Genomic DNA, 13449 nt, shown 5'->3' with positions numbered 1-13449 from the left:
CAGCTGCTAAAAACAGAAGGTACCCTTTTCTCTTTCCCTCTGCACTGCTGTGTCCCTCTCTCTCCTCTGTGAGCTGGAACCTGCTGCCCAAGCAAATGCCCCTTCTACACCCCTTTGCTTCCCCTTCCCTGGGGCTTATGAGGGCCTGGCTGGGGGCAGCCCAGCTGGGGGCTATGTTTGCTTCATCTGGTCCCCAAGGGCATCTGCTGCCACTGCAGCATCTTGCCATTGCTGGGTGCCCCAGTGAGCCCCTGGGTGGCCCTGGAGGGTCCCTGTTCCCTGCTGGGCAGGAGCAGGAGCAGGAGCAGGGAGGTCCTTGCTACATTTGCCTCTCTCTGCCCTATGGAGCAGCAGGAGGCTTGGACCAGACCTAGAGAGACCTCCTAATGCCTCTGCCCAGCTGCTGCTGGTGCTGGCTGTGGACATGGCCAGGCAGCATGGCCAGCGCTCCGGGGACAGCAGCAGCACCAGCTTCCACAGTGCCGTGGCCAGAGGAGGACACTGGTGTGTGACTGTGGCCCTGGGGCTGCCCCTCCGTGGTCTTTCGGCTGGCTGAGGCACCTGGGAAGGCAGGTGGGGGCAGACCAGCCGCTGGATTTGTGGTGCCATTAGCATGGTGCAGACTTGAGTCGCTACCTAATCCTGCACCTCGCTCTGCTGCTCGTTCCTGCCCATGGGCTGTCTGTCCCAGGGTCTTGTTTAGCCTTCTTTGCCACAATATCTCATAGTCTTTAATCTGCTTATCCGTGTAACCCTGCTATAAGGTAAAGGGTAGTTATCCTCGTTTCAGAGGTAGGGAACTGAAGTGATTCTTTTCAAATGCAGATTAGTGCTTAATGATGCAGAGATAAAGATTTTCAAAACATGCCTGAGACAACAGCCATAAGACATGCAACGAGCTGGGTGTTTCTGCAAATCCCATTAAACACCTCTGTCTTTTCCAGCTGCTGCTGTCTAGAGGCAGATCTGGCCCAGCAGGCAGGGCTTAAGTGACCCACGCAGGGAGCCTGCGGAGGAGCGCGGCGCGGAGGCCGGGGATGCGGAGGCCGGGGATGCGGAGGCCGGGGATGCTCAGCGCTCCTGCAAGCCCAGCTGCCCCTGCAACAGGGTCTGACGTCGGGTGCCTGGTTCGGTTTTTCAGGCTGGGTGTGCAACGTGACACAGGAGCCTCCATCTAAAGCACACGGTGCAGCCTGAGTTCCCCAGGAACTCTCTGCTGCCTTTAGAAACAAAAACCAAAGCACGCTGGTGCTGAGAGTGTGTGTGTAGCAACGTAAGGAAGGGAATAAGGGTGGGCACTCGCTTTCCCAAGCTGGGCCTGGGCATTGCCTGGGCCCTATATGAATTTTGCTTTTAATTACGAGGTGGTGAGCATGCAGATTGCCTCTGCAACATGAAGAGTGAGCCATAGCCAGGGACACTCTTTGCTGTCACTGTCCTGTCCACTGACCACTGTAGCAGACCTGCTTAGGAAGCGGAGCGTGTGCTCCTGGGCACGATGCTGGCAGGAGGCACCACAGACTGTGCCGTTGCCTCCCCGACTCTTTCCCGTGGCTCTCCCGCGGGCTTTCGTGCGGGTCTCGCTGGGATATCGTGCGCAGCTCCTGGGAATTGTTGCTGTGCTTGTGGGAATGCTGCGGCTTGGGCTGCGGAGAGGTCAGTGCCTTTGTCTTGCTGCAGGGAGTTTATCTCTGTGGATCTTGCCTGGTTTCCTGGGTCAGGCTTCACCTCCTGTGTTATCAGCAAGCGCAGGAACAGCCCGCTCCTGCGGCAGGCTGCCGAGGAACCTCCCGACCCCCTCACGGGGGGGCTCCCACGTTAACAGGGGCTCTCGGGGCTGCACGGATGCCGGTCCCCCCACGCCTTCCCCCGGGGCTCGCGGCGCCTCGCGGGCAGCAACCACGGCGCGTGCGGGGCAGCGCTCCCGCATGCAGCAGGGCTGCGTCTCGCAGTGGAGGCTGCGCTCAGAGGAGGAGGCAGCGGAGCTGGCAGGGCCCTTCCCCATCCTGCCTCCCACTGGGTCCCCCATCCCAAATGCGCGGAAGGGACAGATCCCCTGGCAGTGCTTGTGGCACCGACTCCCCCTTTCCCTGGCCTTCCTGGTCTTAGCGTGTCCTCCGCTTCCCAGCAGCTCCTGCTGGACCCCTCCAGCTGTCTCTGCAAACCCAAACCATTAGCATTTCCTGTTCAAACATTTCCAATAAATAAATGGAGACATCATGCCACAAGCCCGCAAGTGACCCAGAGGCGGGTCTGAGGCCGGGATGGACACGACCACCCAGCGCCCGACCCCCTGGCTGGGCGCCAGTGCTGCCTTTGTTTGAATTCCCGGGTGAGTAAGCGCTCGGCTGACGCCAGCCACAACGCGGCAAGAAATTATTTTTGATATTAAATAAATTGTTTTCAGTAAATCCGCTCCTGTACCGGGGTCCAGAAGCTACCCGTGGCACGGGGGTCCCCGCGAGGCGCAGGGAGCGGGAGTCCCCTCTCGCCGGCCTCATGCGACCTTGCAGGGGCATCCGCAGCTCCCCAAGGCCTCCCAGCTGGGACTGGCTGGGCTGTGGGCGCCCCGGCTCCTGCCTGCTCTGGCCATCCCGCCGGGCTGGCCGGTGGCCTGGGTGCGCGGCGGCGGCGCAGCCTGCGCGGTGCAGCACGTCCTGCGTCCTGGCGGGCAGCGCGCGCTCTGTCCGGCCCCCTCGCCCGCAAGTGCCACAGGGAGCTCTGCTCACCAGTCCTGGAGCTGGGAGCAAGGCACAGGATGAACCTCTGGGAAGGGTGAGAGCAACACGGGGTGGGAGGTGGGACAGGAGGTGTTCAGCAGTGTGGTGACATGAGAGCACGTGCTGCGCGTGCTCCTGCGGGCACCTGTCCTCCTGCGTGTGTGCGCAGCACAAGATCGTTGTGCTCCCTCCAGTTCTGCCTCTACCATTTGGTGTCCCTAGGGCACCCTAAGCCATTGGATGGTGGCAGATGTGTCGCTGTGTCCAGGGGTCCCCAAAGCAGCTTCCTGGACTGTGCAAAAGGCCATGCCTTGATGTAGCAGCCCCTCTCCTGCTTTGGGCTTGGGGATGCTCCAGGATTTAGAGCTCGGACTTTGACTCAGTTCTCTGAAGAGGCCATTGGCACTGTTAGGAAACCATGACCTTTAATGCCCAGAGTGACAGGTAGCAGTGCCAGGGCATCAGATTCAGGGGTTGCAGCCCTTTATGGTATGACCTGCAGGGATCTGCCAGCAGGTGCTAATGCCGAAGGGAAAATCAGCACCAGCTCATCCTTTGGCAAGCACATGGATCAGGTCTTGCCCGCTCCTCTCTGGTCAGGGATCTGCGCTCCTCCAGGGACATCCTTAGGACAAGCAGGCACTGACGTCAGGAGCATGACTATGTGGCAGGTCCTGACAGATCCACGCTCCGAGATGGGGCTTAGAGACACTCTAGGGTGTCCGTGCAAGAATAAATCACAGCAACAGCCCTGAGAAGCAGGCAGAGAAACCAGCAGAGGGAAGGCAGGCTGGTCTGGACAAGCCAGTGAGCCAACCTTGGCCCACAGTGTCCCTGAGGAAGGACCAGTGTCATGGGGCTGAGGGGATTTTTAGCCAACTTGAAAACATCTTTGTTTCAGAAATGATGGTTGAAACTGTGGCATATTGCGATACCTTTATGATCTATAATCCCAAATCTCACATTCAGGATAAATCTGGTGGGTTTTGTCAAGTGACTGAAGGAATATTCCAGGAATACTATTTCCCAGCAGGACTTGGGCGGGTTTCTGCTGTGAGTGCTGCTATAGGCCTGAGTGCTGGCAGGTTGGAGGACATGCCTGTTATTCTCAGGAACGTGTGGGCCTTGTCCTCATAGCTTTATGTCACTCATGGGCTTTCAGCTGGAAGCAGAGAAGGTGGCTTTGGAGCTAACCAAGCTTTTTCATGGTGAGAATTAGGAAAAATGCCAGGAGTAGACTTTCCACTACTTTATATTTTCATTGGAAAATTATGTTTTGCTGAAGCCAAGTCTTCCTGCATGAACAAGGTAGGCAAATTAGGCAAAATTTTGCTCTTGAAATTTTCTGAAGTGTTCAAGGAGGCTGAAAGGTTTTCTGAAGTAGAACATTCAGACAGTCCATCCCAGAAGAACTGCTCAGGCGGTGAAGCACTACCTTCCAGCATTACAGTGCTCTGGGAACTGAAAAGCAGCGAAATCATATTTTAGAGATTTGGTTTTACATAGAAACTTCGAAATATTTTTTTTCTAATCTAGACTTATTGAATATTTTTAGTGTCTCTCTTGGTACAGGTGAAAGCCCTGTTGCTCCCTCCTGCAGGCGTGGAAGCGAGGAGATGCGTGTGCATGAGTCTGCCCTGCCTGGGGGCAGGTGGCCGTGCAGGTGCGGTGCTGCTGCGCGTCGGAGGATGCTGGCGCGAGCACGGTCCCATGGAGCGGTGCTGGGGGCCCCCCTGGCACCTGAGCGGTGCCCCTCAGTGGGGCCTTTGGCCGCCTGCTCCAGGAGGGCTGGGTGCCATCAGCACGCGGAGGCGCTGACAGACGGACCCGGAGAGGGCCGCCTGGGGCCGGAAACTCCTGATCCCTCTTTATCTGCCCCTCAGCCTGCTCTCTCATCTCCCCGTCACGCTCTCCGTCTCGCCTGGTATCTCACGCTCCTTCTCCCTCGCCCCGCCTGCTCCCGGCCGTGGGCTGCTCATGGTGGGACTGGCGTTCCTGCAGGATGGGGATCTGCAGCGCTGGGGCTGCTTCCAAGAGCAGCCACAGGAGCCGCGATGGGGTCTGGGTCAGGGCCCTCCACAGGGCTCAACCGGTCAGCAGCCGCAGGCGTCACTGAAGGTGTCCCCAGCACAACGGCACCGCAGCCGCTGCCTGTGGGGAAAGAGCCTCCATCCAGGCTTGGCAGTGCCACGTTCCCCAGGTGTGTGGGCTGTCTCCAGGTCGGGGCCTCGAGAGCAAGTGTGGATCTACCCTGTGGTTTTGCTCGGCCCCTGCTTCCCCATCGTCCCTTTGCAAACCCGTTTCCCCAGCTGGCCGGGGTGGTGTTGGAAGCCAAGGGGGTCGGGATCCAGAGTTAATGTAGCTGCCCCGAAACACACTGCCAGAGATCAGCTAATCTGATAATTACAGCAACAAAAGCCATTTAGACAAACCATGACCTGACCCCGGGAGCTTGGAATGAAAACATTTTACCCTCCTCTGTCTGGATCCTGCGCTGAGAAAACAGCTGTATTCGGAGGAGCGCTGGGAAAGCAAGTCCCGCACTCAACACCCGCCAGGGCCGTCACTGCACCCAGAGCCTGGGAGCTCCTCGGGACGGGACCTTGCTGTGCTCCCGGCGCAGGGCCGCGCTGCGAGGAAGAGGATGGGCCAGAGCTGGGAACAGCGCCAGGGGGACCTCACAAAGGAGGCGCAGGGGAGCAAACAAGCGAGCAGCGCTCGTGATACCACCCCAGAAGCTGCCGGGTGGCTCCAGCGAGTGGGTGCGGGGCCCCTGGGGTGCCTCGGAGCTCCTCGGGTCGCCGGCTGCCCCGAGGGCGGCGCGCGGGGGCTGTTCCCCACGGGTCAGGCCGTGCGGCGGCGCTGGGTGGCAGGTGCTTGCTGGCTGTCAGTGCGAGGCGGGAGATGAAGGGAGGGCGCCGCGGGGCTGGCTCCCGCGTTTGCCCCGGTTTTACATGCATGGCGGCGGCAGCCTCTGTGTAGGCAGCGGAGATGAAAGCGCAGGGCTAGAGGCAGCTCGCGAGGCAGAGTCGCCCCACGCGGCGGCCTCCCGCTCTCTGTCTGGTCCCAGAGCTGGCTCTGCACCGCGCAGCCCAGGGGACACTGAGTCGCCCTGCAGGCTGCTCCTGCCACATCTGCTGCGGCCTCCACCCTGGCCTTGCCACCAAGCAGGCGGTACCAGCCCTGCTGAGCTTTTGTCCCCAAGGGCATGGAGGGTGCTCATCTGGGGAAAGCCATCTTGGGAAGCAGCTCTTCTTGGTACAACGTGTCCTGCTCGAGACACTCTAGTGTCCCCATGGGACTGTGTGACCTCCCTGCTTCATATGGGGAAAGGGCTCAGCCATGTGCCCAGGCATCCTGGAGCTCTTTGGAGAACAGTGGAGAGACCCGAGTGCTCCTTACAAGGCCATTGTGAGGGTCAGACGAGGTAACGAGGACAGCTCTGCCGCGGCCAGGCGCTCTTGGGAGCGCACGGCTACCCCAGACAACAGCCTGGAGCATTTCCTAGGGGTCCACTGTCTTCTCGAGGTGGGGGAAAGGTTTCATATGAGTCTAGACTGGGTTCAAATCACCATGATGATGGGGGACGAGGCCTCCCATCTTGCTTCTCTGTCTTCCACTGCCGTTTTCTCCCAGCACACAAACCATCCCTGCCGCTTCCTTGCTGTTGTGCTAAATATAAAGGGCACTGGGCAGTTCTTCCAGTGCTGCCCAGAGCCGCTGGAGATGAAGGTGCTGTCCCCTGGGTGGCCGCACAGCGCTGCCTTCTCTGTGTGCGCCGAGGTTCGGGAGCCACCGTCAGCGTGGGAGAGGGGCAAGGAGACGGGTTGGTTCCAGCAGGGATTTGGGTTGGGTTAAAGAGGGCGTTGGTGACACAGGGCTCATGCAGAACCGTTTGGGGACAGAGAGCCCTTCTCAAACCCATGTTCCCACACCTCATGTCATGAGGGGGATACCTCTCTCCTGTATCCTGCTGTCAGGGCTGCTTCCTTGGGGTTCCTTTGGGGACCTTTCCAGGTGCAGCAGGTTTCCAGGAGATTCCCACAGGCTCTGCAAACCACCCGGGACACCACCATTCCCAGGGCTGCCCATCCCGTGGGACCCAGGAGGAGGGAAGGGAGCGTGCGATGCTCACCCGCAGCAACCAGGCGCTCTGCAGAAAAATGCACAAGCTATTTTATTTTATTTTATTTTATTTTATTTTATTTTATTTTATTTTATTTTATTTTATTTTATTTTATTTTAATCGCTTTAACGACTTTTCCCCCGCCGAGCGGCAGGCAGGCACAGCGCGGCGCGATCCGCAGGCCGGCGCTGCCCTCTGCCGTCCCCCGCCCGCACCGCGCCGCGGTGACGGGCGCCGCGGGACGCAGGGCCCGGCTGGACGGGGCGCCCCGGTGCAGGACGGCGGGTGAAGCGGCCGCCACGGGGCTCCCCGGCGTCTCCGCTCCCGGGGCGGCCGGGGCCCCGACGGGGCGCGCGCTGGGGGCCGAGTGGCCACTGGTGGCGGCGCTGACGTCACGGCCCCGCGGTGCGTCACCGGCGGCAGCACCGCGCCCGCCGCCGGCACCGCCGCCATTGGCTCCCCGCGCTCCGCCCGTGCCCGCCCCCACCGCCGGCACGGCGGCCGTTGATTGGCGGTAACGGAGCGGGCGGTGCTGCGGGCGGCTCGCCGATTGGCTGCGGGCGGCGTGGCCCCGCCCCGGCGGTGAAGGTGAGCGTCTCCTCCAGGCCGTCCCGGGGCCGCGCGCCGAACGGCCTGTAACGGCCCGCGCTGCCCCGCTCCCGGCCGCCGCCAGCGCCATGGCCGCCTCCCTTTTCGCCGCCGTCCCCATCGCGCCCCCCGTCGCCGTCTTCAAGCTCACGGCGGATTTCCGCGAGGACGGGGACGCGCGGAAGGTCAACCTGGGCGTGGGCGGTGAGTCCGTCGCCGCCCCGGCGCGGGCGGCAGCCGCGGGCTCGGACCCGCCGGTGGCGATGGCGGAGGGTCCTCCGGGCGGCCGCAGCGGTCCCTGGTGCCGCGGTGCGGCCCGTGAGGCGGCGCCTGGTGCCCCCGAGGGCTCCCCGATGGGGCCAAGGTCATAGCGGGGCCGCCCCGTCCCCGCGTGCCGCCGGCGGGGGCAGCCCGGGTGGCCCCGCGCAGGCCGAGCCGCCGGAGAGACGGCTGTGCCTTGCCTTGCAGCCTACCGCACGGACGAGGGGCAGCCCTGGGTCCTGCCCGTCGTGAGGAAGGTGGAGCGGATGATCGCGGCCGATGACAGCCTCAACCACGAGTACCTGCCCATCCTGGGCCTGCCCGAGTTCCGGGCCAACGCGTCCCGCATCGCGCTGGGCGACAGCAGCCCGGCCATCAGCGAGAACCGCGTAGGTGCCGCGCAGCAGGGCGGCGGGGCCTGCTCCGTGGGGTGTGCAGCTGTGAAGCAAGGGCGTTTGGGCGGGATTGAGGGGTTACCTCTGACAAGGGTGTCCCGCTGGTCACGGCTTAATTCACAAAGCTGGCTGTGCGGAGCTGCTTGTGTAAGTAATCACAAGGTTCACGGAAAGGCAGAAGTTGAGCTGTGGCTGGAGTTTGTTTTCCTCCACTGCTAGTGGTTGCCCCAGCAGGAAACCAAAGTCCGAGAATAGAGCACCTTCCCTGTGATAAGCAGCTCTGGTACTCACTGGGGATCTGCTCTGTGTCAAAAAATAATAAACTACTGGAATCTGTTTGTAATTTTGGAAGGTGTGTGGGTGGGTCTGAGGTTGAAGGAGATGCTCTCTGTTCCAGATTGGCAGTGTTCAGTCCTTGGGTGGGACAGGCGCTCTGCGTATTGGAGCAGAGTTTCTGAGACGATGGTACAACGGAAACAACAACACGGCAACCCCAATCTACATCTCTGCTCCATCCTGGGGTGAGTGTTGTCATCAGTACCGCCCGCTCCTTGCAGAAAGCCCTGTAGGTCAGTGGCCAAAGCCTGGACAGTTGAGTTCTTCGCAGTACAGGTGCCTAGGCAATGGGAAGGGGGGCTTTCTTATCTGGATGGAGGAGATGGAGCTGTTGAGACTGGAGAAAGTGGCTTGCTTGGAGGCAGGAGCTGCTTTTTTGAACAGTGAATTCTTTCCTCAGAGAACCACAACGCTGTGTTTGTGGATGCTGGCTTTAAAGATATTAGAACTTACCGTTACTGGGATGCTGCTAAGAGGGGTCTGGATCTCCATGGCCTGCTGGATGACATGGAGGTGAGTAAAACTGGCTTGGGATGGGCTGGCAGGTCCTGTGCTGTGAGCAGGAGGCTGTGTCCTGCATGAGGTGCCTGAAACCAGATCTGTGCTTAAGAGACTGCTGGTGCCCACAGCAGATGGAAGCCTCTGCTCTGGGTGCTAAGAAATATCAGTCTGTGTGACCAAAACCTCTCTCTTCCCAGAAAGCCCCAGAATTCTCCATCTTCATCCTCCATGCCTGTGCGCACAACCCAACAGGCACTGACCCTACTCCAGACGAGTGGAAGCAAATTGCTGCTGTTATGAAGGTAAGGGCTGCTGCTGGGGCTGAGGGGACAAGTAGCTCTTGAGCCAGCTGGAGAATCCCCCAAGTGGGTTCTCGGAATGGCATGATAGGAGCTGGAAGAGTTGCACTAGGCACGTGTTGAAGGGAGAAGCTGGCAGCATGCTGGATGCCTGTGCTGTGAGGATAGAGGCATCCCAGGCCTCATCCGGATTCCAAGTTTTTGCCTCCAAACTGTGAGTGGAGTATGGGGTGCAGCAAGGCCAGAAAGACTCTCCTAGACACTTGCTGGATTCTAGGATATAAAATAGCACATCTCTGTTGTCCCCCCCTTTGTGCTCCTATAGCATGAGGGAGGCAGCTGCCACATTGGTTCCTCATGCATTTGGCCTTTTCTTGACCATGCTGGTCTCTCTATTCCTTCGCCCTAGTGAAAGGAAAATGTCCCAGTCTGGTCTTGCTGGGCCACGTGCCCTGCAACTCACCTAGAAGCCAAATGTTTTTATTTTCCCTCCTATGGGGATGGTGGAGTGGGTAAAGAGAAGGTTCTGGGGAAGGGGGTTCCCTCTAATACTGTTCCTCCTTGCAGCGCCGGTTCCTGTTTCCGTTCTTCGACTCGGCGTATCAAGGTTTTGCCTCTGGCAACCTGGACAAGGATGCCTGGGCTGTGCGGTACTTTGTCTCCGAGGGCTTTGAGCTCTTCTGTGCACAGTCGTTTTCCAAGAACTTTGGGCTCTACAGTGAGTGTCCGTCAGCAAGCTGGCCGGGCAGCATCGTATCCAGACAGACGGGGCTGGCATGCTGGGGGGGAAAGAGAGCGTCCTGCTTTGCAGTGATGTGTGGGGCCAACGGCTCACGTGTCCTCGCTTGTCCACAGATGAGCGTGTGGGCAATCTGACCGTGGTGGTGAAGGATGCGGACAGCGTGAAGCGTGTGCTCTCCCAGATGGAGAAGATTGTGCGCACCACTTGGTCCAACCCTCCGTCCCAAGGAGCGCGCATCGTGGCAACTACCCTCGCTTCCCCACAGCTCTTTGCCGAGTGGTGAGTATTGCCAGGGCCAGTGGCAAAGACAAAGGGGAGTCTGTGAGTGCCAGGCTTAGCTAGAGAGCTCCAGCGCAGACAGGCTGCCCTTGCTCATGGTTTCCTACCTGCTGCAGGAAGGACAACGTGAAGACTATGGCAGATCGGGTCTTGCTGATGCGTTCAGAGCTCCGATCGCGCCTGGAGTCGCTCGGGACCCCGGGCACCTGGAACCACATTACAGATCAGATTGGCATGTTTAGCTTCACAGGGCTTAACCGTAAGTAGCAAGTTGTCTGGTGCGTCCTTGGGAGAGGAAGGGAGGATTGGGTGAGGAAGGTTGTGCTGGGAGAGAAATGGGCTAAAGTCTAGGATGGTTTCTTCTGGGGAGCTCCCTGGGGTCCTGGTATTCCTATTGCAGTTAGCTGGAAAACGTTTTTAAGGTCATGGTTTGTTGAGTTTCTGCCAGTCCTTTTCATCCCTGCCACTGTGGGTAGGCAAGGACAAAGCATTGAACTGCATTTCAGAGGCTAATGCTGGAAGTTTTCTGCTCACTGTGAAAGATTTCAGCAGTTTTGACTGTTTTTCCTGAGCTATGTGATCTCCAGTTTGACCTGAGGTCCAATTGCTTCCCCAGCTAAGCAGGTGGAGTACCTGATCAAGGAGAAACACATCTACCTGATGGCCAGTGGGCGCATCAACATGTGTGGCCTGACTACCAAGAACCTGGACTATGTGGCCAAGTCCATCCATGAAGCCGTCACAAGGATCCAGTCAAGCATGTGAACAACCAAACATAAATGAAGTCACCTTAAATGAAGTCACCAAAGCTGTAGTGTGTAGTCCATGTCTTTCCCTGCTCGTGGCTTGCCTTGTCCACACCTCTTGGGGTTTAATAAAGATGGGAGTAGCAGCTCCATCGGGGATAATCATCTTTTGGCCTTTCTGAAAGACCCCTTGCAATATGGCACGCCAGTTCACCCAGGTGAATTCACCCAGGTGGTGAGGGCAGCACGAACCTTCTTGGCTCTTGTTTGACTGACAGCAGCCTGGTCTCTGGGTGCTTGATGTTGTATCTGTAACACAACCGAATCAACCCCATGTAACTGATGAGTTCGGTCTGGGCTGAGTCCTGTGCTAGTGCAGTTATGGGATAACAGCCCAAACGATTGGGCTCCCACCGGGTCTGTGGCCTGGTGTCACTCCATAGTATTTTGGTGGGGTGAAGCCAGTGCTGACTTTCCCCATGCAGTTCTAAGCCTTATGCAAGCGAACATTTGTAATCGTCATAACTGCTTCTTAGTGTTGCTGACAGAAAATTAAATCTCCATCTCTGAACGCTAGCCTGCCTTTTGTGATGCCTGCCCCGCGTTGGTGTTGCCCCTGCCTGAGGAAGGCCTGTGTTATGGAGCTGTACCACTTACTGCTGTGGCACACGGAACTGAGGGTGACTCTCTTCCTTGTCGCTTTCTCCCAGCTATGTCCTTTCTGGCTCTGAGCTCCTGGCCTGCTGCTCATCTGTTGAGGAGCAAATCTTTCCTTTTCTCCCTTCTCAGCAGGTTTCTCTCCTAGTCTCTCTAGGTTCACCAGGTTCTGCCAGCACTCTTGAGTTTCTGGCACTGAAAAAGAGTAGGGACCATCTGGTCCTGTTTTCTGCAGTCAGAGTTAGCAGGTCTATTTGGGAGCTGGTACTGCCACCTTAATACAGCAGCCTCCTGCCAAGATGAGGGAAGGGGATGGGGATCCTTTCCTCGCATCACTCGCGATAGTTGCTGCTGCCTTGATTATTTTACTTCTGCTACAGTTTAGACTGCGAAGGGGAAAACAGTGCCTTGTTCACTTGCTGTGCTTGCAGAGCAGAGCTTGTTCATCTGCAGTGTCTGAAATGAAGCAGGTACCTTGGGTCTTTCAGGATACTGCCCTACCTCGAGTATTGCTTTGCTTGTTGGTAGAGGTGCTTGGACTCCTCTTTGACTCATGCACCATGAGGTGTCTCTGTCCTTTCCAGGTTAGTGTGTCATGCAGGACAGTGGGATGGAGGCAGCCTTCCCTCTCAGGCAGAGGTGGCTTTTCTCCCTATTGCGATCTGTCCACAGTTGGAAAGGTGGGTGGTAGTTCAAGAATGACTTTTAGTGGTGATCTCAGGTGGAGAATTAAAGGGACCAGCTTGTGTCATTTTGGACACTAGCTGCACTTCCATCCTTACAGCTTTCTAAGAGCAGAACTGGCCCAACCCCCCTGTGATCCTTCCGGTGCTTTGGTAGCCTTGCCGTGCCTGTTCTTAATGAGCGACCTAAATTTCTCCCTTGCTGTGGTGTAAGCTCATTACCCATTATCCCATTTACCATGGCAACAGAGAACAGATTATTCTCTTCCTCTTTGCAACAGCTTTTTGTGTGTTTGAAAACTTCCTCTCTTCCCTTCACATCCTCCACCAGCTAAGATTACATGACCCTGTTTCCTTCAGCTTTCTCAGGTAGGCTTTGTAGCCCTCACTTTCCTCTGGCCTCCTTTCAACTGCCTCGTGTTTCCTTAGAAGGGCAGTGCCCAGAGAGGGATGCAGTTACAACAGCTGAAGTTTGATCAGCATTGGTGGGATGTAAGATTTCCATCGTTAGATCTATCAGGCTGTAGTCCAGCATGTGTATCCCAGTATTGTTTGCAACAGTGTGATGACAGGAATTCCTGTGCTCTTTGCCTGCAGTTCCAGTTAGAAGACGCTGTAGTGCTGAGGGCTTCCCTGAGCAACACTGCAGGAAAGCCTGTTACCCCCTTGCCCAGGAGTCCAGGTTCAGAGCAGAGTGAGGGATTGGGAAGCACTCGCAGACCTGGATTTCCAGCTGCTCTCGTCAGCTATGCTAGCCCTAAAACAGAAGTGGACAGGGGGCTGATGCTCTGGGTCCCTTTGCACCCTCAGCAAAGGTGTGTGAAGGCCTTTGTGGCACTGCGGTGCCTTCCCTGTCCTGAGAGCTGCGATGAGAGCAGCCCGAAACACGGTGGGGCGAGTACGATGGGCAGAGCCAGAGGCCATCTCCTTGCACTGCCATTGCATCTTCTGGCTCTCCTGGGAGCTGGGCATGTAGAAAAACAGCTACAGCTTTGGAGCACCAGCGACTATTGCAGGCTTCCCCATGGCCATAGGTACAAGAGGTAAGTTTAATCTGGGGGGAGATGTTAACACGTCTTTCCATGTGAAGCCATTGACACAGAGAGGACATTACTC

General features: G+C 57.8%; 1 protein-coding gene across 1 annotated transcript; it reads left to right on the top strand.

Moving 5' to 3' along the window:
- The first annotated feature begins 7499 nt into the window (after positions 1-7499).
- GOT1 (glutamic-oxaloacetic transaminase 1) lies at positions 7500-11155 on the top strand. Its single transcript, XM_088528714.1, has 9 exons — positions 7500-7638; positions 7903-8084; positions 8488-8611; positions 8827-8939; positions 9125-9229; positions 9794-9944; positions 10082-10247; positions 10364-10506; positions 10864-11155. The coding sequence occupies exons 1-9, from the start codon at positions 7524-7526 to the stop codon at positions 11010-11012; spliced, it is 1248 nt and encodes a 415-aa protein (XP_088384840.1). The 5' UTR covers positions 7500-7523; the 3' UTR covers positions 11013-11155.
- The last annotated feature ends 2294 nt before the right edge of the window (positions 11156-13449 follow it).

This window comes from Tinamus guttatus, unplaced genomic scaffold, assembly GCF_059628265.1.
Source record: "Tinamus guttatus ecotype Peru unplaced genomic scaffold, ASM5962826v1 Tinamus_guttatus_pri_ptg000314l, whole genome shotgun sequence".
Lineage (NCBI taxonomy): Eukaryota > Metazoa > Chordata > Aves > Tinamiformes > Tinamidae > Tinamus > Tinamus guttatus.
This window is presented reverse-complemented; position numbering and strand designations above follow the sequence as displayed.